At 44.5% G+C, this 27442-nt stretch overlaps 2 protein-coding genes across 3 annotated transcripts in view; both read right to left on the bottom strand.

Moving 5' to 3' along the window:
- LOC144114635 (protein qui-1) overlaps positions 1–27442 on the bottom strand; it is a 565534-nt gene that overhangs the window by 239441 nt on the left and 298651 nt on the right. Inside the window, exon 3 of the mRNA XM_077648494.1 lies at positions 23953–24145. Within this exon, the coding sequence (XP_077504620.1) occupies positions 23953–24082 (130 nt within the window). The 5' untranslated portion in view covers positions 24083–24145. The remainder of the gene's footprint in view (positions 1–23952; positions 24146–27442) is intronic.
- On the bottom strand, positions 1060–11445 carry LOC144114633 (uncharacterized). Of its 2 annotated transcripts, none has more exons than XM_077648492.1 (5): positions 11104–11445; positions 4606–5724; positions 4151–4211; positions 3627–3792; positions 1060–1308 (listed from the first exon to the last, which is right to left on the bottom strand). In XM_077648492.1, the coding sequence occupies exons 1-5, from the start codon at positions 11203–11205 to the stop codon at positions 1188–1190; spliced, it is 1569 nt and encodes a 522-aa protein (XP_077504618.1). In that variant the 5' UTR covers positions 11206–11445; the 3' UTR covers positions 1060–1187. The 2 variants fall into 2 exon arrangements, with proteins under 2 accessions (XP_077504618.1, XP_077504619.1); XM_077648493.1 differs by having other exon boundaries at positions 4606–8441; positions 11104–11169.

Here is a 27442-nt window from a genome sequence, read left to right as displayed (position 1 = left end):
CCCGTTAATATATGGGCGACTCTAATTATTGAATTTTTTTCTAGGGCCCAAACTTCTGCAATGTATTTGCGCCTCGATAATATGAAAATTCGCTCTCTTGACAATCGACAGGGTGAAATGCGCACAGCCTTTTGGGGCCCGTGTAATTTTGTCGCGTTGAGAACGAAATCTCGACTACCCCAGCCAAATATTTCTTCGTCTGAGTGCAGGACGCAAGTGGAACACAGTGAGAAAGTGAAAATTCTTTGGTGGTGGCATTTTTCATGCAGTTTCAAGGCATCTGCTCACGCGCTTTGTCATTTGCCGTATTGCACACTGTAAAAAATTTTTTCCAAAAAAAACAGACATTTTCTGGCAGCTGTCCTGCCAGAAAATGTCTGTACAGTTCTGTTTTCCGTTTTTCAGTTTTTCGGTTATTTTACAATGTTAGATTTTTATCATTTACCGAAAATCCCTGTAAAATTTCTGTGAAATTTCATTTTCTGTTTCAAAGCAAGTCTGCGATTTTCAGGTTTTTCTTTCTCATTATTTACTGAAAGCTTGTAAAATGTCTGTGAAATTCATTTTTCTGTTTTCAGTTATTCTGTTATTTTACAGTGTTTCTTTTCTGTCATGTACAGAAAATCTGTGAAATTCACTTTTCTGTTTTCAGTTATTCTGTTATTTTACAATGTTTCTTTTCTATCATGTACAGAAAATCTGTGACTGCAAATTGAGTTTAGTTGTCTGTTTTTGGCTGCCCTGTCAATTTACACACAATTTTCTTTTTGGTTTGCAGAAAATATATTTGAAATTCCTGCAATGTTCTGTTTACTATTAGTTGTTCTTTTATTACAATTTTTTTCCCCGCACAAAATACGGTTTCTGTGCAAGCACAAGGGCTCATTAAATTACAAATACGATCTTTGCGTCGTTTATGCCAATGAAAGTGTGATATTACATAATTCGTTGCTCGAGGGAAGTTGCGTGAAGTAATTTAAGAATATCTAAATATGAAACGTTTGCACAACACTGATTTTCATCAGTATAGCATTGCCTGAGAACCAAAAGCCAAGCAGCTTGATATGAATGAACACTTTATTAAATCGAAAGTCACATCAGCATCAGCAGTCTTCTATAGCTCGAAGACTATTTCTGAGCCCAACATAATAAAATGTTATACAACACAAGCAACAGAAACTAAAAATCTAAAAGTCATAGTCTTTCAAAGCCGTTGCGAGTGCAGCCACTCTTGGTGACAGGCAGTGCTGCTTCCCGCCATTCTTTTGCACCTTTGTTCCTCTTGCAGGATTAATACCTGCAATAGCCCTGAAACAAAGAGCCACGAGCTATCACTAACGACCAGGCACAAAAACTTAATTTTTATAGTTGAAAGACAAAAATATATTCGTTCTACACTTGCACAACCACTCTGACAAGGGCGGATGTGTTAAAAAAATCAGGTCTCATATATGATCCGCTACGTTGTGAGGCTTAAAAGCTAAATAAAAAAAAACACTAATATCTTACCTGTTCCCACCCAGAAATAAAACTCTAGCTTTGTGAGGCATCACTTTGCTGCTCAAACCTTCTTTTCAAGCTCCTCATAGCGATAAAGTAGCAAGATTCGTTTTATCAACAACCACAGATCAGCATGACTCACAGGCAGTGCTGGGCGGAAAGAGCATACGATGCTTCTACAATGTCATTGTTTACGAGGCATGTGTTGGAGTTTCCGGTCATACAGGTACCATTGGAAACAGAAGTATCTAGGATGCTACTGAAGTCATTTAAGCACCTTGCTTCTCAGTGATCACCTCATTTTACTACCACATATTGAATTACTTGAGATCGACTTTCATCTCCACAAGTGAGGTTTTGATCCAGTGGGTAATGATAAAAGTGTCGGACTAGTTCGTAGCTTATGCGCCCTAGGAACTCATAGCCACTACAGTACATGTGGCCCTATGAATGAGGAGGATTGAACGGATAAAACAAGGAGAAACGTGCTTTAATAAAACGTTAGGTCTCTTTTGCCTACCTTGCTACAACGGTTTGCCATGTCAGGACGCACCCCTCTCTCATAAAAAACAGCCTGAAATCCGTACCCCGATTCCATTACCTTAAGTGTGTGTGTGTGTGAGATGCGGCAGAAAAAGAGCGGGAGAGACATTTTTTTCCTTCCGATTGATATTTTATATACAGGGTGATTTTTGTCACTTTTGAAGATATGTTTTAAATACTTAGCTACATCGGTGTGGTGTTCTGAGCTGGACTGTACAGCAAGGCAGACATTAGGTGCCTCAAATGTATCTGTAGTTACATAATTAACTTTGACTGACTTTTCTATTTTTCATCTCGGAAGCAAGGTAGGTTATGTTGCAAAATTGATGGTCGTCAACTTTGAATATGAGCTGTTTTTAAATACTCCTAAATGGCAGTATCATTCCAGACATCGACCAACAAAAATACACATACGAAAGCTCGTTGAGTCAGCTTTCCACCATTGCATATTCATAGAAAAATCGCTTCTCGCACTTCTAATGCATGCAGCAAGTACAGGCACAGTTAGTGTATATTTATGATGTATAAGTTAACTAGATTTCGGCAAGAATACGATGCGCAGTTACGGCATTGTATAGATAGGTAAAGTGGGCCAGCCAATTGAACAAGCTTTCCTTCGATACTTCGAAATACATTGCCGAGTAACAAAATTTAAAAATAAGCCTAACCTTCGATGTTGCCAGATAAATTTTGCAATACAACCTTCCCTTTAAAAAGCAGAAATAGTAAAGTTTGTTAGCTAATTTAAGCTGATTAATCGTCTTATTATTCATCCTTATGAGGTACATAATGTCCACTTTGCAGTACAATCCAGCACAATAGAAAGCACCGGCGCATTTCTCACACTTTTTAAAATAAAAGGCTGCAAAGGTTAAAAAAAATTAACGTTTATAATACAGTTGCGTGCTTGTCACTTGCTTTGTTTTTGGTGTTGTGCTTTATTATAACAAAACAAACAAAATACCTGATCTCAGACCTTCACATTTACTAGAATGCATCCTTGTCTGTATGCTCTTGCATTAGCCTTCCAGCAGAACTAATAGACAGCACACAGGCGTGATCCCAAGCTGCTGCTGTACTGTTAACTATAGAGATAAAAGGTTTCTTTATGACGTCTCGCTGTTTGACACATATTTTCAAAAATGAGACTGGATAATGAGGGCATGTTATTACGTCAGTCAATGGTAAATCAATTATTAATTTCTTGTACTACAATGTTGCTAAAACTCCCTACCTTAAAGCAAATTTTCTTCGCTGCTGCTCCTATACTACAGCACACTACCAAATATCTTTAGCATTATTGCGTCCCAGTGCTAGTTCAATGCCAAACTGAAGAAATGCCAACTTTCACCTCTATAAGCAAACTTCATTGACAGTATGATATTCTCGATGAACACGCACACTGTTCAAAAAGCTTTTCAGTTGAAGTGCATTTTCTTCGCGTACACTCAGTTTAGCAGCGTAGTAACCGCTTTTCTAAATAAGGTTCTGGAAGATTGGCAGACTGCAGTATGCATTTGCACAGGACGTGCTGTGACGTCAGGCAAGTGTACAGGTGAGTGAACATTGGCTTCAGTTCTTACCTCTGTGTGAATTCCAAGCACAGGCTCGTCTCCTTCTGGTACTGGATGTTAAAAGCAAAATGGGCAAAGAACAGCAGCTTGAAGGCCTCGTCTGGCTTCGATGCATGAAGCACTGGATGGGTGTCCACGCAGATTGTGTATGAATTAGCAGTGAGAAAAGTCCATCCTGGAAAAGAGTTGGAAGGAAGCATTATTATTCGCTTTGTCCTTCTTTTTTATTATGTCTTTCAGTTACACGTAAAGTCTTTATTCAGAGGGGTGGGTCCATCACCATTAGGTTTAGGAGGATAAGTGAATAACGAGGAAGGGATAACGACGAAGATTGCATTGACCTATATATGATAGGCACATCGAGCCAGCAATACTCATTAAGCATTTCAATCAGCGGGAAGTGTCTTTTAATAAATTGCATACATTTGTCTAATAAAATAAAGATTTGCATTTCGGACAAGGTAGCACCATTTAGTGCATTTTTCAGCAATTTTTTTAAGAACTGCCCCTTTAGTCAGTCATCAGTACCTTACCTTTCGCGCAGATGAAAGGACAGCTTGGCAGATCCCCCAAGTCATCGTCGCTGGCCATCTCCTTATATGAAAAATCCAATTCACATGTGCATTAGCATTAGGATCAGTCAATGGCATGTAATAAAAAAAAATGTTACCTTAAGTCCTCAACACAGACGCCATTTCCCTTAAATATGAGTTACCATTGCGTCGCACGCTAAAACACACCGCAGCAAGTCTGCTGGCTTTGAGGATAAATTTTTGTTTATGGGCAAGGTTGACATAAAACTTCCAGATTTTTCTGTTATCTCAGTACAAATGTTAGAGACGTGGGTAAAACAATCACTGCACTACTGTTATAAAAGGCAGCGCTGACTTGATTATTGGGAGGAATAAATTAATGGGACACTTCACATTGTGCATTAACGTGCGACGACTGCAAGGAAATAATGCAAAATAAATTTATCAGTTTTTACCTCTGTTAGCTTGTAAAACAGCTCTTTGTCTTCTCCGAAGATTGCGAGCAGTAGTAGTGGCATGGCTTCGTATTCAACTGCCATTGACTTCCTGTTAGTTTTGGCAGCTTCTATTTCTTGGAGACAAGACTTCACACATTCTTTTTTTACTTGGCTGTGTGCGTAACGAAAAACTTGCCGTCCAACAGTCTTTAGTCGGTCATCGAAAGTCTTTGCAACATTTGAGCCTAGCAAGATGTTTACGTGGTTGGTCAGGTGCTTTGCCTGAAACAGAAATGGCCAGCTTCGCTCAATGTCTCGAATATTTTTGGATGCATTGATAAGCTGACGTTGTGATGCATAAGTCTCTGACATGAGCTGTGCAACCATGGTCTCATCTGGAAACGCAAGCCTGAACTGCGACAGCAAGTCGTCTTTTTTCTTTTCCTGTGAGTCAGCAGTCTCGTCAGATGGAAGCTTTGGTTGCCATGCCACACACCCATATGAGTCTCTCTGAATCTTCACTCGTTTGACACTCAAGTCCAGTTCATCGTCCGGTTCGAACTGATGTGGCTGCTCAGAGCTTGGCCTTCGTTTGTTGTTAACACAGTTTTCAAGTTTCCACAAGAGTGTCTCAATACCCGAGCCAATTACTGCCCCATTTAGGGTGTCCTCGAATGTCTTCGGGTAATGGCTCACAATTTCAGCTGCGATGACCCTCAAGATCTTGCGACCTGGCTTCCTGTTTATGGCAAGAATATGGTCACTCACAAGTCGTACCATTTCATTCAAGTCGCTCTTTACTGGACGCTTCCCTTCTTGGCAAGCCTTCATAAGCTGTGGTGGGAAAACCTCCCAAGGTGTAGAAAAGCTTGCACACTGTGTGCTTGTAGGCGATTGAATGTCGTTGGGAGAAAGTGACACTGGTGGGTTGGGCGTAGCCGCTGAGTGAAACCTTTCAAGAAGAATCCTTCTGCTGATGGGCTTTAAAAATTGCAAATCCTCTTCAACCACATACTTCAGATGTTCCAGGGACTCTACACCACATTGCTGCAGCTTCTGGACTGTCAGCTCTACAATCTCCTTGTCCAGGGCTGGCAGCCAGTTGGAAATTCGTTGTTCCAACTCCATTGCAGCTATCTGAAACGCAGTTCAAACTCCATCAAGTAATCCATGCTTCAAAACAAAAACAGGATAACTGCAGCGGGCAAGGTTGTACTGGATTAATGGTGTGTTGTCAAGCAAGCTGTCGAGCTCAATGCACTTGATTGGACCGTCATTACTTAAGATGTTAAAATACTGCATTCCTGGTTCATACGATGTACTAACAGTTTTTACAAGAAAAAAATGCCGGGCATCTTTCGACAGGATCAGCTGTATTTCCCCAAACTTTAGTTCGCCGTTCTGCCGTGACATTACAACTAGCATTTTGCACTCATACAACAGACCCCGAATAGTTGCTTGCTGTGTTGAGAAAATTTCCCCTTCATCAGAAACAACTTCCCGAACTTCGTTCTGAATTTCAGGACTGCAAAGGCTGATCATGAAAGTAGATGCATTGTCGAGAACGTCAGTACTGCTTCCTGTGTTCTTGTAAGCTTGGAAAAGCTGATGCCGCTGAGATAAAGTCAACGTCAAATTCTTGAAATTTTGACAATTTCTAGCACATTTCTTGAAGTAGCTGTGTTTGCTCTCGCATCGCATTGTCCACAATCTGATCAGGGGACCAAACTGCATAATAAGCATTGGATAGTGAAGAAGGTAATGGTGTTTTGGCCTCAATGGAATATTTGGGAACAGAGCTGCTCTGCTTGTCATGTAATCTTCGATGATATCTTGGAGCCTCATAGCCATTGCACTTGTAACTGCTGGCGCAGTAACTAAAAGAACAATTTCTGACAGCAACAGAACCTGCTTCCAGACCTCATTCTCTGTAGACTGAACGGAACCGACTAGGAAGAGGGGAAGAAAACGAACCATATTCCAGTTCTGAATAGCATGGCCTCCAAGTGATTTCTTTACAGGAACCTCACATGGTCTGTCATTGAGGTCGCTGCGCTTAAAAGGAAAGCCACCTATACGGTTATTGAGATCCTCTAGAGAAATCCACTCACAAACCGTGACAAAATATTGTATATACAAAGAAAGGTCGAATGACACTATGCCTTCAAAAAGATCGTGTGCCAAACAAGGGGGAAGCCCTGGTGCACAAACGTCGAAATACTTCAGATCGTTGAACAAAGACCTAAACTTTACTCCCTTTTCTGCACTTAAGGAGCTATCGGCTGCTAAGGTTAGGACAGCACTGTTGTAATTGTCTGGTGTTCTCAGCTCGAATACACCTGACAATGCAAGTGGAGAGAAGAGGTCTCTTCTTTCCGCCAAACAAAACCTGCAGATGTGTGTTGCATTGCTAAAGTTTTCAACAAAGCCACCAATTCCGTGGCTTCCAAGATTGTCACCGAGGATTGCGCACACTGTGCCAATCAGACGTGTGCCCTTTGTAGTGACGACTGTGCCTGCTTCGAGCTTTTTCAGATCATCAATCAGGGGTGCAAATATTTTGTCTTGACCAAAGTATTTAAAGTAAGTCTCACTGCAAAGCAAGCAGAGCTTGATGGAGTCAGTTGAGCATCTCTTCCATGAATAAAGATTGCCAAGAATTAAATAAACTGCAAGCAGCTTGTGCTTCTTCTTCGCAGAACCGAGTGGGTTTACGACTTCGAAAGCATCCTGGAAAAGAATTAGCTTTAACGCTTTTGGATGATCCTTGTAAAGTAAAATAGACTTGAAAACACTGCCATCGGTGAAGTCTTTCATTACTCTGTTGGTGTTTGGTAAGAGTTCATCACACTGCTTAACCACAGCTTCATTTTCTAGCATGGCCTCCAGTGTTTTTAATACTGGCACGTAGTAGAATGTTGCATCCCTATTTCTTTTGTTTCTTCCCAGTAGTATTGTAACAGGCTCCACAAAGAGAAAGCGTTTCTTGAAATACAAGTTACGGGTGTGCTTACTGCGGAACACACCACCCGGATCTCTGTGCACAGCTAAGACAAGATCTGCTTCAAAAGCTTCGTCGATTATCTTGTCAACTTCTTCACTGCACACAACATGTTTGAGCCTAGCTTTAAGAATGGAAGTCATCATCGAAACATTAGCGGTCTGAATGTCATATATAGCCTCTGCTATCAGCTGCACAGTGGATGAAGGAACGTGACGCTCTGACAGCAATCTCAGGTATAGATGAGCGAAAGCATCAGTAACTTCGTCACTGCATGTTTCCTGGCAGTCTCTGGGGGAACCTTCATGAGTACTTGCAATTGGAGCTTCTTCAAGCTCGTTGTCCCAGGAGTTCTCAGCAGCTTGAATATTTCCTGTGACAGCTTCTGAAGCAATTGCACTGACCATAGTTTGAACCTGCGATTGTGGAGCTGAGTTTGTGGCCTTTACGTGGTAGCGTGAAAGGTGGGAGGAGAAAGAAGCCTTGTTCTTGTACGCTTTGCTGCAGTTCTGAAATGGGCACTTCACCTCTGTCCCTTCGGTAATGTGACATTTCAAGTGTGCCACAAGAGATTTATAATCTTTGCAGAGCTGAATGCAGGCATCCACAGAGCACACGAAGTCACATCTGTGAACAGTTATAGCACTGCGGCTTTCGCCTTCTACACGTCGTGCTTGTCTGTGTTCACGGCATATGTGGCTGTACACGCTGCCGACTTTACGGAACGTCTTGCAACAACTTCGAAAAGGGCACTTGACGCGGAACTGGTTCACATTTTTGTGCAAAGCGATGTGCTTGTAGAAGGAAGAGAGGGACGAAGTAATGTTGCTGCATATGCTGCAGGAGTACATCGCTGAAAAAACCAGAATGGAAATAATTAAATTATTATCCACATAACTTTAAGATTGTTAGCTATACAAGGATAGAAACTGGGAGAGTATGGGAGTATGGGAGATGTGCACTTAACCTGCGCCACTAGTTCTTGCCGCCACAGCAGGAAGTAAGCCACCTTTCTTATTTTTCAGCTTTAACGCGTCACCTTAATTGTACATTTTTTGTCGATCGTGATGCTCATCCTTCCTGCGCTACCACGATTGTACATACGTTAGATAAAAATTGCCTTGAGCTCAGTATGATCAATCATTAATTGGGAGATGCCTCGCATGCTGACTTTCAACCAATTAGTATAGCAGCACCGTAGATACTAATTTGTACTGTGAACAGCATGCATTTGAATACATAAGCTTGAACACACCTGTCCTGAACATGGTAGAAGTCGTTTTCTTTTTTTATACTGAAACCCAAACAGTGCCTTACATAGGAGCTGTTATTTAGGCTTGTTCTCTGATATATGCATCTGTCACGCAAAGTAAATGGATGATCAGTGTTAGCTAGTCCACGTTGTACTTCTATCGTCGCATTTGCTTTGAATACCGCGGCCATGCACTAGTGCGTGATTATTGCGGTTTTATTTTGGCTTAGTTACAGGCTCTCTTGACTGAGCTGCAGCGTGATTGCGGATGCCTTAAGTTAGTATCTACTACTTTACAAAGGCCGGGAGCCTTCCGCTCAGGTTGTGAATGCATTTCTGCCAGTTTTTTTAGCGCGAAAGCACTAATCCGGAGGTTCCTACCCCAAGAAAATTCTGCTCTTGCTTACTTGTGAAGCAGCTGCATAGCAGCAGCTGCATAGGAACACTATAACAGTTAGCCAAGCATAGTGATGACACTGTGCCTATACATGATAGCCATAACCAGGGTCAACCATGACCCGAACATGAGTTAACTTGGAATTTGGTGCCCGGGCCACCGCCAAATTTCAGCATTGTTCACCCCAAAATTGACCTCAGCCAAACTGGACCAAAACTGATTATAAGTAATCAGTTTTATTCAATACAAGTATATTTAGTTCTCTGCAATGTCCAGTTCAAGTACTGTTAATTTGATTACATTCGGAGAATTTTGGTTATTTAAGTCACTAATTACTCTTCACTAATTAGTGGTCACTAGTCAGGTACTACTAATTGTTAAATTACTATGTCAAGTTCAAGTACTGTTGATTTGGTTGATTTTCTGGTAATTTAATTCCCTAATTGCTTTTGACTAATGAAGGGTCACTTATCAGAGGTCACCATTTCTCCTTTACTACCTCCAGGTCAAATACCGTTCGTCTGATTACATTCGGAGCATTTATAGCCATTTTATTCACTAATTGTTTATCGCTAATTAAGGGTCGGTAATTAAGTGTCAGTATTTAGTCCTTTACTACCTCGAGTTCAGGTAGTGTTCATTTCATTGTAATTTAAGCATGCTGTCAAGCATCTACGCCGTTTGCAATTCTGCGCCAGCCTCCGAAGAGAACTGACACGTGCGGGTGACCGACGACCCGTTCCCCGCATAACATGCATCTCACCGTCCAGAACTGTCCGTAATACGTGATATAGTCCAATATGGTAGTCTCATTAGCCGACAAACCGATCAAACAGCATATTCAACATTAAAATTTTCAGATTATATTTCACAGCCATAGCAAAAGCCGTGTGGAATCTATTTGACGCTTATGCCGATACAGCGGCGGCGACCAGGCCGCCGAGCCTACTGAGGCGAAGACATGCTCCACCGCAATACACGGGGGAGCGCAGGCCGCGTAGCAACCGCAAAGCTGGAAACGAACGATCCACCTCCGGGTCGACGTTGCTTGTCGACAGCTAGGCAAGGGCCAAGACCGCAGCTTTGTTTACTCGAGAAAGTTCACGTACGCATGCAGAGTCTGAAAACTCGTGAGTTCAAAGATACCGTGAGCCGAACGGCCTCCGCTCAGCCGTAGCTCCGCGTGAGCAAGATGCGATGCCGCTGCATTCGAAACGACAAGCTGGCGCAGGGCTGGAATCTCGCGAGACTGGTTCGGCTCGCGCGAGTGGCCGGTGCGCCGGCCGAATGACGGCAGTCGGCGCGGCGGCCAATGCCGCGAGTCGAAGCTCAAGCGAGAACCCGAGCCCTGGCAGATCTCAAATTTAACGCACACACCACGTTAAAACACGCTGCAAAGATTTCAGATAGCCTTTAGAGGCAATCGTGAATGCGATGAAAATTAAGGGCTGCGTGGTTGCGGTAGCGAGGCCGCGGCACGATTTAGAAGCTAGCACAATGAAATATGGAATAGACACACGACGCTTGCCGCTACGGCGGCGTCCGCGGCGGCAAGTGATTCGCGCGTGAGCGCTCGTCCTGTTCGTTTTAACTTTTAACTGCGTGTCAAAGCTGCACCTTCACCATGAACAGTTTACGGAGCGTAGGCAGCTTGAAACCGCAAGGCGGAGGATGAAAGTTACGCAGGGCTAGGGCTTTCCCGCTATTTAGTGAGATGCGAGCTATGTGCCCATGCCTTAATATTTCGCTACAGTAATCCACCTCCATCGCACGCAACATCTACAATATAGTTTAGAGATTTCCACCGGTGACACAAAGCAAATCACACTGTCTGTATCAAGTGGCAGAGATTGTTTGTTCACTCACCTTTCCAAATGAAACGAATAAATCGATGCACGAAGACACCAAGCCCCTCTTCATGCGGAAGTCATCTTGCGAAGTGCAGCTCCGCATCAAAAGCAACCACATAGTACTAGTTGTGCGAAAAATTTAGTTTACTACACTCTAGGCTTTAAAAAATAAACGGATGTTTTTAAGGTGTTCAGGTGCATTATTCGTAGCTTACTTCTTAATAGAGACGCACGTGACTAGACCACGGCGGTCAAAAACAGAAAATGTCTGTTTTTTTGCTTGATCACCTTTCTGTTTTTTCCAGTAACAGATTTTTTCCGTGCGGCAACAGTAAATTTCTGCAAAAACGCCTGTAATTTTACACACTTTTTTTACAGTGCATGTATTGCATGAATAGTTGTGTATAAAACTCTCTCTGCAGCTTGCGCGACGTTGAAAGCCGCATTCAGCGGCTGTCTGCTGACTGAGTGCGTATATGTACTACCGGGTCGTGAGATGTAAACAGTTGTAGTAGGAGATACGTCATCACGCCATGGGACGTCATCACGCGTCTCGTAGAATGCTAGGCGCTGAAAACTGCACCACAATGTTTTAAAAATAATGGCTGTTATGAGCTCCCAAGATTTTGTTAAATTCCCACAGCAGCGCTCGCCACTATGCACATAAGACCTGCACCATCAGTTTTCCCCTGATAATTTTTTATTGCGAAGCAATACTACTTTAGGTCGCACTTCAGCCCGTTCCGTGGCGAGGCGGTGGTAGGCACCATTGATCTTTAGCGTGACCTCGCTGCGTGACGTCACACCACGTGACCTAGAGTGACGTCACACCAGCTGTGTAAAAACGGGGCCCCATCTCACGCCGTCGCGAGGCGAGGAGGTAGCCACCAACGGCGGCCTAACTCCCACTCCTCTCACCAGGGGCGCTACGGTCGGTGTGACGTCACACCAGCTGTGTAAAAACGCGGCCCCATCTCACGCCGTCGCGAGGCCAGGCGGTAGCCACCAACGGTGGCCTAACTCCCGCTCCTCTCACCAGGGGCGCTACGGTCAGAGTGACGTCACACCAGCTGTATAAAACAGCTCCACTCCTCTCGCCAAGGCAGTCATACAGCCAGATGTTACGATGGTGCCTACGAACAAGGCAGCTCGGCAGAATGCAAAGAGGAAGCATCAGCGAGCTACGGAGACGGAAGAAGAACGAGAAGAACGACTTTCTAAGCGGCGTGCCCAGTATGCAGCTTGGCGACAACGATACTGGAAGATTTTGTAATGGGCACGCTGGTGAGGGAAATGTTTGTCGGCATACACAGATTCGACGGATGACTTCCTCTTAGATGATTCACTGTAAGCCGTAACACTAGCATAACCCAAGACCACCACCAGCCATACTACCAGCTGATCCGAGAATAACACACTATTGCTTCGCAATCACCAGGCTTAACCAAGCTAAGCCACGGCCGTTTTTTTTTCTTAATGATTCGTTATTACGGACGACTTACTTTACGAAGAGTCTTTCGTGGGAACCGAAGTGTTTACAGTAACGAGGAACGATTGTATATAGTACTTGGGAATACTAATGAGCTTGCGCAGTATCGGTGTCTCAGGAATACGAATGCCTTGCTAGTTAGCGAGCGCCAGAAATGTTGCTTAACTGTAGGTTCATATCGACGACATGTACTTAATGTGGGGACACCTAAAACAGGGTTGTGATCTTTACAACGGAGACAGAATGGTCCCGGCTAATGAATAGGTTGACTTGAATTATTCATCTGCTGTACAGTTGCAAGGCAGCGTCCGTAATTTACTCCCACAAACCCATGACAACGCCCAATGGTGACATATTTGCGCGATGTTAATTTCCAACAAGAGTGCAATACAAATAGCGCTTTGTATAAAGTAGTCAAATAGGTAGCCCAGTAATTTCTGCTCATCATAACACCTGCCAAAAAGCGAAATGTCATGCTCTAATAATATGCGTCATGCTCATGCTATAAACCCCAGCTTGAACCAAGTCCTTTCAGCCGCACGTTTTGACATTTCGAGTGCACTTTCAACCTGTCGTTAGCCACCACGCTCTTCCTCGTTGCTTCATTGGCTGCTTTGCAATGAAAGCTTCTTTTTTATTGTCAGTTCTTTCTCCAAGCCCTGCCATGCAGGAGAGAGTTTGGCGTAGGTAACTGATAAAGCAAAATTGAAAACAAACAAAAACAAAGACTGATGGAAACTGATTCAGTGGTACCTCAGGGCTGGCGTTCAATAAAGACGTAGTAATTTATAACGAGAGGGAAACGATACACCGAAAGCGTTCTTCAAAATGACATTGTCGAACACGATATATATCTGGTAAAGTATCGCTCCCATGCTTGGCTGACGCGGGTAAAAAATACCACCGAAGAAGGGAATTCCTGCTTGTCGCCTACACCTGTTCGCAACAGGTAGCAAGAGAGAGGGAAGTATTGTATGGAGCTCTCCTACTTAGGGTACACTTGCGCTCTGCAGTTAAAGGAGTTGTTTGAGACGTCGCGCGCTTTCAACGAATCACACAGCTCATTTCTTTTTGTAGTCAGCACTCACACCACAGGCGTTAAAGGCGCAAGTATAAAAAAGCCTCTGTAAAAAAAAAAAGAAAATCTTTTGTGTGGCAATGTCGGGCCCTTGCAAAGGTCTAAAACACTAAAGAAAGCTTAAAGAGGGCGCACAAGCAGAAAATGATCCTTCCTGAAAGGATGTGCGAAATAGAATAAACGTCCCATGCAGGACGAATAAAAAAGAAGAGGGACCAGCATATTGTTTACGCGTTCGCAGTGCATGCGGTTGCGCTCATGATGGCTAGCTCCCACAAGATGAGCCCGGCTTCACGTTTTATCATTCCCGAACTTATTTTTGCATAATCGGCCCCAAATGCAAATTTTGCTCAGTGAGGAGCTCCAGAAAGAGGTCTAAAGCTATTAAAGACCTGGGGCGCCTATAAACAGCTTACTACACGGTGCGGCCTCTGTATAACATGGAGAGGGCGGCGTTCGCTTCGAGCTGCTGATGTCCGAATAAAGAGACCACACGGGCCCATTCCGCTCTGCCCTCTGTGGTCGTCTTGCGAATCAACTCTCTGCTTAGGCGGCACGAATAGTAACTGGAGCTCGACGTCGCCCCTTGGCTCCAGTTCAGACCACCATCAAGCAGCACAAGGGATGAAAACGTGGCTGTAGATTGCCGACAGCGGTCGGCGAAGAGCTTCTGCTTACATGCATTGAACTGCTGGGCGAACGCGTGCGAATCTATATCCCCAACATCATCTTTTGAGGGTGTTAGTTACTATCGGAAGGTGCATTACTACTCAGAAAGTGTCCTCTTTGCAACCGCAAACCGACCACAATGTACGGCGAGCGCGAAACTGGAGCATAAAGAGGGTAAGAGACATGTAAACAATAGGAGAGAGCGTTGGCGTGAGGCGGGAAAAAGCGGACGGCGGAGGCGGTGGATTCAGGAGCTTTTCGAGTGCAGTTTAGTGCCGGTTATGAATGAATTAACGCTTATGAAGCCCGAAAGGACCGGGTGTCGCTTGTTTTGGGAGGCTGGTCGTTAATTAGAGTAGAACCGAAGCCTGTGCTCAATGAGCGAGCGTGCTGGAACATGACCGGTAACAGAGACATGCAGAAACGCAGCGTTCGGGGCGGATTGCTGATTCCGAAAAAAAAAAATGGGAAGTCAGATGGGACGAGAAGTCTGAGCATAGCGTTTATCGCGGGAAGCGAATGCAAGGATTGTGTTGCAGTTGATTAAGCACACGAGTGAAGCAATTGCAGAGTGCGCCGCAGTTATCTTTTCCACGCGGTGGGGGCAGGCGATTTCAGATTGCCTCAGATGGAGGTTTTGTGTCAAAATTTAGGAATTTCGACTTTCTGCGAAAAACATAGCTATAGACGCGAGTGCTTTCTTTCTCAAAAACCAAGTAATGCGACGTGCTTATCATCATCATCATCATCATCATCATCATCATCATCATCATCATCAGCCTTACTACACCCACTGCAGGGCAAAGGCCTCTCCCATGTCTCTCCAATTAACCCTATCCTTTGCCAGCTGCATCCACCCTTTGCCTGCAAATTTCTTAATCTCATCCGCCCACCTAACCTTCTGCCGCCCCCTGCTACGCTTACTTTCTCTTGGAACCCACTCCGTTACCCTTAAGGACCAGCGGTTATCTTGCCTTCGCATTACATGCCCTGCCCAAGCCCATTTCTTTCTCTTGATTTCGACTAGGATGTCATTAACCCGTGTTTGTTCCCTCACCCACTCTGCCCGCTTCCGATCTCTTAACGTTACACCTATCATTTTTCTTTCCATGGCTCGCTGCGTTGTCCTTAACTTAAGCTGAACTCTTTTCGTTAGCCTCCACGTTTCTGCCCCGTAGGTGAGTACCGGTAAGATTATGCTGTTGTACACTTTCCTTTTGAGGGAAATTGGTAAACTGCCACTCATGATCTGCGAGAATTTGCCATATGCGCTCCAGCCCATTCTTATCCTTCTAGTTATCTCCCTCTCATGATCTGGATCAGCTGTCACTACCTGCCCTAAGTAGACGTATTCCGGCACAATTTCTAGGCTCTCGCTGCCAATTGTGAACTGTTGTTCCCTTGCTAGGCTGTTGAACATTACCTTGGTTTTCTGCATGTTAATTTTTAGACCCATCGATCTGCTCTGCCTGTCTAACTCGTTGATCATGATTTGTAGTTCACCTCCTGAGTGACTCAGCAAGGCAATGTCATCAGCAAATCGCAGATTATTTAGGTATTCTCCATTTATTCTTATTCCCAACTGTTCCCAATTCAGGCCTCGAAATACCTCCTGCAAACATGCGGTGAACAGCATTGGCGAGATCGTGTCTCCTTGCCTGACGCCCTTCCTTATTGGAATTTTATTGCTGACTTTATGGAGGACTATAGTAGCTGTGCAGTTGCTATATATATCTTCCAGTATTTTGACATAAGGCTCTTCTACCCCCTGATTACGCAATGCCTGTATGACTGTTGAGGTTTCCACTGAGTCGAATGCTTTCTCGTAATCAATGAAAGCTATATATAGAGGTTGGTTATATTCTGCGCATTTCTCTATCACCTGATTGATAGTGTGAATATGATCTATTGTGGAATATCCTTTACGAAAGCCTGCCTGATCATTTGGTTGATTAAAGTCTAACGTTGCCCTGACTCTATTAGCGATTACCTTAGTAAATACTTTGTAGGCAACGGATAGTAAGCTGATCGGCCTGTAATTTTTCAAGTCCTTGGCGTCTCCCTTCTTATGAATTAAGATAATGTTTGCATTCTTCCAAGCTTCTGGTACAGTTGAGGTCATAAGGCATTGCGTATACAGGGTGGCTAGTTTTTCTAGCACGATGACCCCTCCATCCTTCAACAGATCTGCTGTTACCTGATCCTCCCCAGCTGCTTTTCCCCTTTTTATTGCTTCTAAGGCTTTCTTTACTTCATCTTTCGTTACTGGCGGGATGACGCATTGCTGTGCACTGCTGTCTTTCTCATTAGCGCTCTGATTACATTGGCTACTGTACAGGTCTGTGTAGAACTCTTCGGCTACGTTAACTATCTTATCCATATTGCTAATGACATTGCCCTGCTTGTCTCTTAATGCATACATCTGGTTTTTGCCTATGCCTAGTTTCCTCTTCACTGCTTATAATTAGGCTACCTCCGTTCTTTATAGCATGCTCGATTCTCTCCATATTAAACTTCCTTATGTCGGCTACCTTGCGCTTATTTATTAACTTTGATAGCTCCGTTAGTTCTATTCTATCGGTAGTGTTAGATGCCTTCATGTTTTGGCGCTTCTTAATCAGATCTTTCGTCACCTGAGATAGCTTCCCGGTATCTTTTCGAACTGTCCTACCGCCTACTTCTACTGCGCACTCCGTAATTATTGATGTCAGGTTATCGCGCATTGAATGAACATCAAGATCATCTTCCTCAGTTAAAGCCGAATATCTGTTTTGCAGCACTATCCTAAACTCCTGTGCTTTCCCTCTTACGGCTAACTCGTTAATGGTCTTCTTCTTCGCTAGCTTCTTCCGTTCCCTCTTCAAGTCTAAGCTAATTCTAGACCTTACCATTCTATGGTCGCTGCAACGCACCCTTCCGAGAACGGCCACATCCTGAATGATGCCAGGTTTAGCGCATAGTATGAAGTCGATTTCATTTTTAATCTCACCATTGGGGCTCTTCCAGGTCCACTTCCTGTTTTCTCGTTTGCGGAAGAAGGTATTCATGATCCTTAAATTATTTCTATCCGCGAATTCGACTAATAACTCCCCCCTGCTATTTCTAGAGCCTATCCCACAGTCACCTACCGCGTGGTCGTCAGCCTGCTTCTTGCCCACCTTCGCATTGAAGTCGCCCATCAGTACAGTGTACTGCGATTTTGCTTTATTCATTGCTGATTCTACGTCCTCATAGAAGCTTTCAACGGGCTGGTCATCACGGCTGGATGTGGGTGCGTAGGCCTGCACCACTTTCAGTTTGTACCTCCTATTCAGCCTAATTACTATAGCTGCTACCCTCTCGTTAATACTGTAGAACTCCTCTACGTTGCCAGCTATATCTTTATTAATGAGGAAACCCACACCTAGTTCTCGTCTATCCTCTAACCCGCGATAGCACAGTATGTGTCCATCCTTTAGTACTGTATACGTCTCACCTGTCCTCCTAACTTCCCTAAGCCCTATGACATTCCATTTAATTCCAGCTAGTTCCTCAAACAGCGCTGCTAGGCTAGCCTCACTAGCTAAAGTTCTAGCGTTAAACGTTGCCAGGTTCAGATTCCAATGGCGGCCTGTCCGGAGCCAGAGATTCTTAGCACCCTCCGCTGCGTCACAGGTCTGACCGCCGCCGTGGTCAGTTGCTCTGCAGCCGCAGGGGACTGAGGGCCGAGGGTTAATTGGTTTGATCATAGAAGGTTGTGGCCAAGTACTACACCAGGGTGGCCAAATCCTGCTCTGGTGAGAGAGTGCGTTGTCGGTTCTGGTCACCGAGATAAGGCCGCACTCCACTGAAACAAATGCTGAAGCAGAAATGCACCGTACTTAATCGCAATTTAGCTGCGTAAAAAATACTTCTGGAGCCTATAAGAACCCGCGAATGTCTCTCGCATGTAGCACAGAACAAGCTGCGGCTACTATGTTAACTGATGAACTTCTGAACGAAAATAAATTCAAGAACGCGTGTGAGACTGGTCACCAAAGACAGGCTAGTAAGGAGTTACGCAGAAGTCGCCACTGAGCAGTAGCAGGCGATGGTAGTATGCGGATGTCTAAAACTGCTGGACGGGTAAAATTGCAAGGAATGTGTTTTGAAGTTAGGCGGAGTGGCGTCAGGCTATCACCCGTATGCAACTATGCGCCGACAATAAAACTGTGAGATGTGTTTTTTTTTTCGCCTACGCTCGGGTTTCCGTGGCCATGTTTACTGAATTTATTCAATCACAGCGCATGAAAAGTATTTCAACCCAGTAAAAAGAAGCGAAACAGAAATTAAAGCTGAAACGTAACAAAAGAGAAAAGAACCATATTTTAGAACGCAAATACAACTTAAAACCACCTTGCGCTAATAGAAAAGACATTCCACTTGCTTCAGTAAGTCTTTGAATTAAAATACTCTTATTCTTAGAGGAAAAAAAAAAGACTGTTCTTGTTAAAGTTTGATTTGCGGAAATTGAAGCAAGCGAGTGTTTTATCGTGTGTTTCGTTTTCCTGGTAGAAGAAGCTTAGCGAAATACGGAAAATAAATGCAAGTTTTCCGTGACAGAGAAATACGAAGCAGCACCAGTCAATTCTGAGCGGATAAAACGAAAAGGCTGCTATTGTTGGAGTCTAATGTACGAAATTTGGACTTAAGGAATGTTCCGGAAAGTGTTTCGTTCTCCTATAGCAGTAGAAGCCTAAGCACAGTACAGAAAGAAAAATATAATTTTTTCTGACAGAGAATTACGAAGCAGCAGTAGTGGACTAATTCTTCTGTGCCTTTTTTTGTTTCGTGAAACGTCAGTCGGCAGCGGGAAAGAGAGGGAAAGTCTAACCTTTAATGTTTTGCGCATACAAAGCCAGCAAAATTTGTTAAGAACGCGTTCAAGTTTTAATATGCCCTTCATCCTGCTACAGTCCCAAAGCCCCCTTCACATATTCTGACTTCTGTCTGGCGCATGCATGATATTGTCACGAAGCTTATTGTTTACTTTCTGAACCAACTGCCGCTGGCGCATGGCCTCTTTTTTTTTCTGCTTGTCGGACCCCTGGAGCGGGTTAGCTTGCGTTTGTACTATAGACGCGATAAGTAGTTGGCGAGAGGAACTGATCCGGCAATCCTGCGACAGTTCGCTACCCTGCACGCTCACTGTCCTACACGTTCTCTCTACACGTTTATTATGAGGGCTACCAAAAGGCGCGGACGTTTTGCTTCCGACTGCTGAAAGTGCGCGGATCATTGTTGCGGCCGCTGGCATTCTAGGGTTTCTAAGTTTCGCTAATAAAGAGCTTGCTTTAAAAGCCTCCTTCTGCATTATTATCTGGCTACTACATGTCACCGCTATACGTGACATGAAATCCGGCTGAGAGTGTCATGGAGCTAATATACTGAGTCTATATATAGGAAAAGCTGCGCATTCAGCCCATGCATTGAAACGCAGGGAATGAGAGCGGCCAGACCCGCCTGCTAGCGGATGCTAGCTGCTGAAAAGCTCGCTAAATCCGGCGATAAAACGAAGTTTTAACCTGGCAACATACTCAGTTGGAAGATAGCGGCATGCAGTGCAGCTGCGAGCCGCAACTGTAGCGTCATGTTTGGAGAATCTCGGATGGTATGTAGCTCGTTATACCAGCGGTATAAGGTCGTCCGCTGGTATTCTCTTTTAATGCTGTAGGGATCGGAGAGAAATGCCCTAGTAATATCCGCTTTTAGCGGCCTGTATAGAGCGCTTGCGGTGTACCAGTCGGGCGTACTAGCCTGAACAGCGTCTCTTACTATCGCTCACTGGTGTGCGGGACAAGAGCATTATCCAATAAAGGTGGCGGCGATTTTCATAGTTCTTGTAACGTCCCGGCGGTACCGATAGCGCAAATACTGCGAAAACCCCTCGTGCCTATTTTCTTCTGTATTGGCAGAGAACGAACGGTGCTTATTTTTGACCAGCATAGGGACGAGTCAGCAATGCGATCGCTCATGCACAGCGGCGCTTTTGAATTTTCGCTGACCGGGCACACTTACACATAGTATTACGCTTTAGTGTAAAGTCTTGAAGGAGAGAAAGCGTGCGTCACACTATCACCTATTATGCGATTATCGAGAGATTACGGAGGTTTCGAAAAAAAAAACTAGTAATAATAATAATAATAGTCATGTTTATTTTCGCCACTGAAATACAGAGGAGCGAAAATGGTGGCTGGAGAAAAAGCTGCTCTATCGGCAGCTTGACGGCGCTCCAGCCACCTTTACATCAGGAGCAATGGCGAGGCATTCAGTGCGCATCTGAAACACCATTGTTATTTTTTTGCTTTTTTTTCTTCAAAGGCCTATCTTGCAGTATAACTGCATTTGCAAAACGAAATGGAAAACGAAAATAAAGGACTCATTTTTATACATGTGCACAACACAGAGATGATGAAATAACACTGAAATACTGAAACAGAAAGGGAAAACGGACATGAAAAACAACATCAACATGGTGCACCCTACAAAGAGGTTGGCGATGTGTCTACGCGGGATTGAAATGACATCCACGCTCTGAAAGTCGAAATCATTTAAAATTGATGGTAATGAATGTCTAATTCTTTCGGTGCCGTAGCCAGTACGCGAAGAGGGAACAAACCATGGTGGCTGGTACCGAAAAGTGTAGGTTTTTGGATTTTTTGTAAGGTGTGCTAAATTTAAAACTGTTTCCGATCTTCTTTGCACTGCTTTTTTGTAAGCACATAGGAGTTTGTGTGTGTAAATATTATTTGCTGTCATAACCTTGTGTTTTCGGAAAAGTGGTTGTGTATGTTCAAGCCTAGATTTGTTTTCTATTGCACGGATTTGTTTTCTATTGTGAACGGTACGTCTTAAGGTCTAAAATCATACATGGACTATAACAGACGCCGTGATGAAGGGCTCCGGATTAATTTAGGCCACTTGAGGATCTTTGACGTGCTCTGACGTCGCACAGCACACGGGCGCCTTTTGTATTTCACCTACATCAAAATGCGACGTCGCCGTCAGTGTGGAACCAGTGACCTTGAGATCAGCAGCCGAGCGCCAAAACCACTGACCCATCGAGGCGGGTGTAGGTTTCGGAAAGTCTGGATCAGAAAGAACTCGGAACCTCTACCTATTGCCATTTTACACGGTGTAAATTTTGTCGGAACGACGTTAGATTTAAACGATGCCACTGTGTGGCTGCTCAGTACGGAAGAAACAATTGGTGCCTCGGATTAATTTGGTACAGTGAAAGTCGTTTTGCGCTGAACTCCCGAGATCAATAATTCCCTGTTAAAAAACTGCAAATGAAAACGGCGCACAGTATACAGGGTGTTTCACCTAAGACTTTACCCCATTTTTAAAAATAGGATTTTTGAGTTAGAAGACCGCTCTTTCGGCATAGCACTGTCAGCGGTGTAGTACATCAGAATACAGCTAAGATGTGCTGACTAGCAAGCTGGTTAACTAATATTGAGTAGCTGACTTTTTAACTATTACTGCTAGGCTTCTTAATTAGTGAGACGCGTGTAGCTCACTGGAATTAATATCCATATCAGTTTTTAGAATTTCGAAAACTCGGTTACTCTTGGCGCTCTGGCCTAACAAATTTTGGCTATTCTGACGAGTTACGTGCACTAGAGAGGTTGCTTTGCCCGCTAGCTTCTCGAAATCGCATGTATTTTGGCACGATGCAGGCAGAACATGTAATGGTAATAGTTAACAAGTTAACTATTCATTATTAGTTAACCAGCCTGCAAGTTAGCACGTGTTAGCTGCATTCTGGTATACTATACCGCTGACAATGCTATGCCACGAAAAAAAGCGATCTTTTAACTGAAAAAACCTATTTTAAAAAAGTGTGTATAGACTTGGGTGAAACACCCTGTATATGGTGCCTTGTTTCTCTCAGGGATGCCACTAAAGTGGTCCCGAATTATGGCTTTTGCAGTGTAAGGCCTAGAAGAGTAAAAGTGCAGGCTAGTTGATTTTATGCATTTTTTTTAAAACAGCTCCAAGGACGCGGAAGAAGACGCAAACGGACACGCACGGCGCTCGTCCGTGGTCGGGTCAGCTCTATAGTTAAGGAAGAGTCGTCTCATGCGATATTTTAAGATTTAACGTGTAGCACTTGGCATGCTCGCGCTCGTGAGCGGCTCTAGACGTGGCACGAATAAAACGCTGCACTCCGAACAGGAATCACCACTTCACGCTTGTCAGCTGCCCTGAATTCCATGCACTTAATTCAGTTATAAATCCTGTTCTAAGTTGTTTTGGGCGGATAAATATGCTTCTCAATCGTTTTAACCCGCTTAACAATTACATACGTTTATTTTCTGCACGAGGTATTGGGCGGCTAGAGTGTAAATAAGAACCTTTCCGAAAAATAGAAATGCGTTAGCCAAATTAAAAGTTGTGAGATAAGTCAGCGCGCTTGTGTGGACCGCCTTCGTGGCCCAGCTTTACCCCCTCCCCCTTCCCCGCTTCGCCAGAGAACATAGTTTAGTGTCTGCTGAAGTGCGAAGGATCTCTGCGCCTTAGTCTGCCAGTTCTTAAAAAGCGAAAACAAAGAAACAATCAAGCAAACAAACAAACGAATGAACGAACGACCGAAAAAACTCGCTACTGAAGAAAGTCAAGAAAGGAAACGATAAGTGTCGGCCTGACTTGGGCTCTTGGACAAATATACATACGCGTACTTTCGTGCAGGGGAGAAAGGAGAGAAATAAAATTCGGAACGTTGAATGCAACACGCTCGTAATATGCGCTGAACGTGGTGTTTGCTTCTGATGGTTCAGGCAAATGTGGACTCCCAGCAACCTACTGCTACTTTCAAAATGCCTGCATTTACAAAATTTCCAAGATAAGTGCTGCTGCAATGAACTACTGAGCTGCGGAGCCCAGCCCAACGGCATCGGCCAGTCAGCGTGGGAAGATTTGAAGCATTCCTGGTGTGGGGAGTTTGGTGGAAAGTTGAGTTTTCTGAGGGATCAGAACTGCGTGTTTGCTTTTCTCTGGCTTGCAAAAATGTGATTGAGTGAAAAAGTAATCGGCGAAAGCAGGCCATGAGGCCAGTTGTGTGCCCACGCTGTGGTGATTAGAGGCCCTGAAGCGTTTACACAGTGTCCCCCGTCTTCGCACGCCATCCGCGGGATAGCCACTCAGCGAGCGATGATCCACACTTTCGGGAAAAAAAAAGTGGAGAAAACATGAACCTCACACAGCACGTATGCATAGGATTGCTTTCCGAGCTCCGTGAGTTAACGGTGTACAGCTGAGCAAACATGCTGCGATGAGTAAGGATGCCGCCAGAGAAAAAAGCTACACGAACTGTATATACGCGCACTCGCTTTTGCGCGGACTTGAGTGTGTTGCTGGGAACTGCGCCAGACACGATTTCGGCGACAGAGAACAAATGCGTACAAGCACTCGAAGCGTTGTCGCAAGGCTCAGTGGCCGGCGAAGACAGGCCCCTGATGCGCAGAGTGTGTTGCGCAATGAGCGGCGTGACACCCTTGTGAACGGAGGTGCACGATCGCATGACCCGTGCGCGGGTGCGTGGCCAATGCGAGCGTACGGCGCCGTTGTGCAGAGCGCGGAGGTAGGCGGCAGGTCTGCGTACGTACCGGGTCTGGAGGAAGCGACCAGTATCTTCAGCAGCCGGGACGGGGGTTCGGGCACGCTGGTGAGGTTGCCCTGCAGCACGGCCTGCAGGATGTGGTCCTGGTAGAGACTGGCTCCTCCGCTGCACGCCATCGGGCCGCTCGCTCGGGGCTGGGCTCACTGGCTCCGCTCACAGAAGAGCTTCCATCACACCCACTGCGAGAGGTCGACAACGTACTGCTGTTGTACCGTGAAACTTTGGGCCCACGCGATCACGACTTCTGAATGCAGCGAGGACAGCAGCAACCGCATACACTTGCAGAGAGAGGTATTGATAAGGGATAATAGAAATCCACGCAAAAAATAGCACAACCACTCAAGGCACAAGTAATAATGCATATATTGTAGAACGTGAAAAATTAACTGACAATCTACATAAAAAATAACCATAGCAGCGAAATATGATATGACCAGAACACTTGGATCGACTCAACTGAGGTTGTTCACGTGCCCAGATATAAAGTGAGAGTGTTTAAGAAGGGATGCAAAATACGATTGCTTCCTTTCAGACGTCACATATCATCTCTACTTTAGTGTCTGAGTACGAATGTAACTCTTGAGCTATGTTGAACACATGTCGAGCCTGTTTGGCAACCAAGAAAAGCACTTGCGGGCGCTGCATAGTTACGACAGACACATGTGTCTGTCGTAGCTGTGTCGTAACTATGCAGCATCCGCAAATGCTTACGTTGTTATATAACCGAATAGCTATACCAACTAGCAAAGATCATAGTGGTTTCTTTCTTGCAGCCATTTGGTGGACAAAATGCAGCTGCAGGAGTTTTTCTGGCGCGCCTAAGACGCACTGTGCTTGCGTACAGATCAGACTTCTGTAGTGATGACGATTTCTCGAACATTACTTCTAACCATGTCCCAAACTATGGGAATGTAAACAAGCGGAGGATCCTAATTTTTCTAAAATAAAACTTTGTCCCTTGTACGCAAAACGAGCTTTAGGAATGAATGATTGCAAATGGAAAGGTTGCACGAAAACAAGAATAAATTTAGCACCCATAAATAAAAATTTCAAAATAAGAAATAAGTGGAGAAAAAAACCAAAATATCTTGGGTTATGACCATGACTGCTGTATTGTTTTTTTTTTCCAAGCTACCAGTAGCCAACTGAGAAAAGCCGCCACCTGGTATTCGAAAAGTGCGCGAAGTACGGGCATGTCTCAAGAGCGGAACTGGCGCGTTTCGTGCCGCACAGCGCTAAGCTGCATATTCGGCGATACTGCCCCAGGATAGCTCGGCTGTGCGGCGGGCGGCGTATGTCGATAATGTTCGAAAACTGATCGATTTTCGAGAGGTATGCAATTCAATAACGAGACGAAAAGCGAAGGTGCCAGAGAATACACATTTTTTTTCCTTCAAATCTTATAAATATAGTTGTTACGCGTACCAAGACAAAGTATCGATCAGAGGAAAGGCGCTCGTTAAAGAGGTCTTGGCATGTCAGTGCCGGTGGCAGGTTTACGGTTAACGAAGGCACGCATGAGGAGAATAAAACGTGAGCATTTGTCGTCCACTTGGGCACGAACCCACAGAAATCTGCAACAAGAAAGAGGGCGCATAAGCACTCTTGCCTTGCCGCACAGGCATGAACGAGTCCCGTCGTCTGCACTTCTTTTTCTCCTTGCTTTCCCCTCCATCGCGTGACTGAGCGAATTTCGGAGCGCGTGAGGTGAAGATGTGTGGTTTGTGACCAAAAGGGGGAGCGAATGAGCAATTATTTCGAAATCGGCTCACGCTGAAAGTACCGCGCAAGGCCACCTGATTAGTAACTTACCGTACACCTTGAGCTTCGGTAATTGAGGACGCGTTGTGCACTTGTATAGCACTCTCGGGACGCTTGTGTTTTTTCATACCCATTTAGCTTTCCGGCCTTTCATTCTTGTCCCAAGCAGGCAGGCATACGGTCACCCTTCACTTTCCCCTTATCTGTCGTATTTGCCCCCTTTTTTTTTTAAATAGTCGGCATAGAAAAAGTTGGTTTCCTCGTCTTTGTGCCCGCTTACTCGAGAAATCACCCAGAAATATTCGCAGCCGGCTTTTCAACTTTGCTCTGTTGGCCAACCCCGCACAGCCCCGGCTGTCTAAGATGTAGCAGAATCGATGTGCGCGCAAGGAGCTTTCGCAGTTTATACCCATGCCCGCTTGCGAGCCTCTTTAGGAAGAATATATCTACGCCATCATAATGCTGGCTGAACTAGCTCTTATCGTTGCCAATTCAATGATTATCTTGTCCCTTGGGGTAATATAGACTTTCTTTTGCAGGTGAAATGAAATTGAAATTAAGAAGTAGTAATAAAAGAGAGCCATCAGAGAAAGAAAAAAGTGAGTTTTGCTTAGTACGTGAACGCGCTAATACTTTTTGACAGGTCGAAACAAGGCACTCAGTGCTTAAGAACCCCTACCTCCAAGGGGGTGTAATCCATTGCAAGTAAGTGTGCCTAGACTAGACACGAGTGTGTCTAAATTGCATTTAATGCTTGTTAATAAGCTGGTTTCACGAAAAGCAGCGCTTCCGTCAGTGATGTACACGCTTACAGGCGCACCACTTACATTTTGGCAGGAGTAACTAACATATTAGATGAGCTAGCTTATTGGCTGTGTCTAGTAAATCGCTTGTGAGAAAAAGCCACACGCAGAGCGTGACAAAACAAGAAAAACAAGATAACATGTGGCTTGGAGTATTCCACTTTGAGCTACGTACAAATTACACAATTCAGAGCACAATAAGTGTCGATATGAGGAAACAGAAACCTCCAGCGGTGTCGAACTACACGGTTGGCCCAACCATGGCACGCTATTTTTGTTACGTCATGCTTCACGTCACGAGTGCGCAACAGTGGTGATGTAGACGAACTCTTTCATTTATCACTAATTTCGTCTACAGGGTTTAGATGCTACTTCAAGGCTGCGTAAATTGAAAGGACGCAAGCTAATGTCGCTGGCACTGAAGAGGCCGAAAAGCAGATTTCCACTTTAATTGCTACAATCAAACTTTTGTTCCTCGGTTGCAGTGCAGAAGTCTTACTGTTTTCAGATATTCCCCCTTTTTTTTTGTGGATGCCCACAGGAAGCTTTCAGGCCAATCCTCTGATCACATCAGTGTGCGCAAATTGCAACCAATTAGCTCGCGCTAGTAGTTGAAGGGACTGGATTTCAATGCGGATTCAGCGCTAAAGTTATTTTTTGGGGAGATCAAATTCGATCGTCGACACGACGCTATTTCATCAAAATTCTTTTCTGAGCTAAAAAAAAAACAAACCGCGTTGATATACGTGCCGGTATAACCCTTACGAAATCGTAAATTTTCTTTCCACGTGGCATGAAAATCGCGTCGGCTGCGCAGGTACACTGTGTGCCGAAGTCCAGTATTGCCCCACTCTCCGACATACTGCACTGACTTTTCTTCCCAACGTTCTCTTTCCTGAGCTTCCCAAACGC

This window comes from Amblyomma americanum, chromosome 1 (assembly GCF_052857255.1).
Source record: "Amblyomma americanum isolate KBUSLIRL-KWMA chromosome 1, ASM5285725v1, whole genome shotgun sequence".
In the NCBI taxonomy this organism is placed as follows: domain Eukaryota; kingdom Metazoa; phylum Arthropoda; class Arachnida; order Ixodida; family Ixodidae; genus Amblyomma; species Amblyomma americanum.
This window is presented reverse-complemented; position numbering and strand designations above follow the sequence as displayed.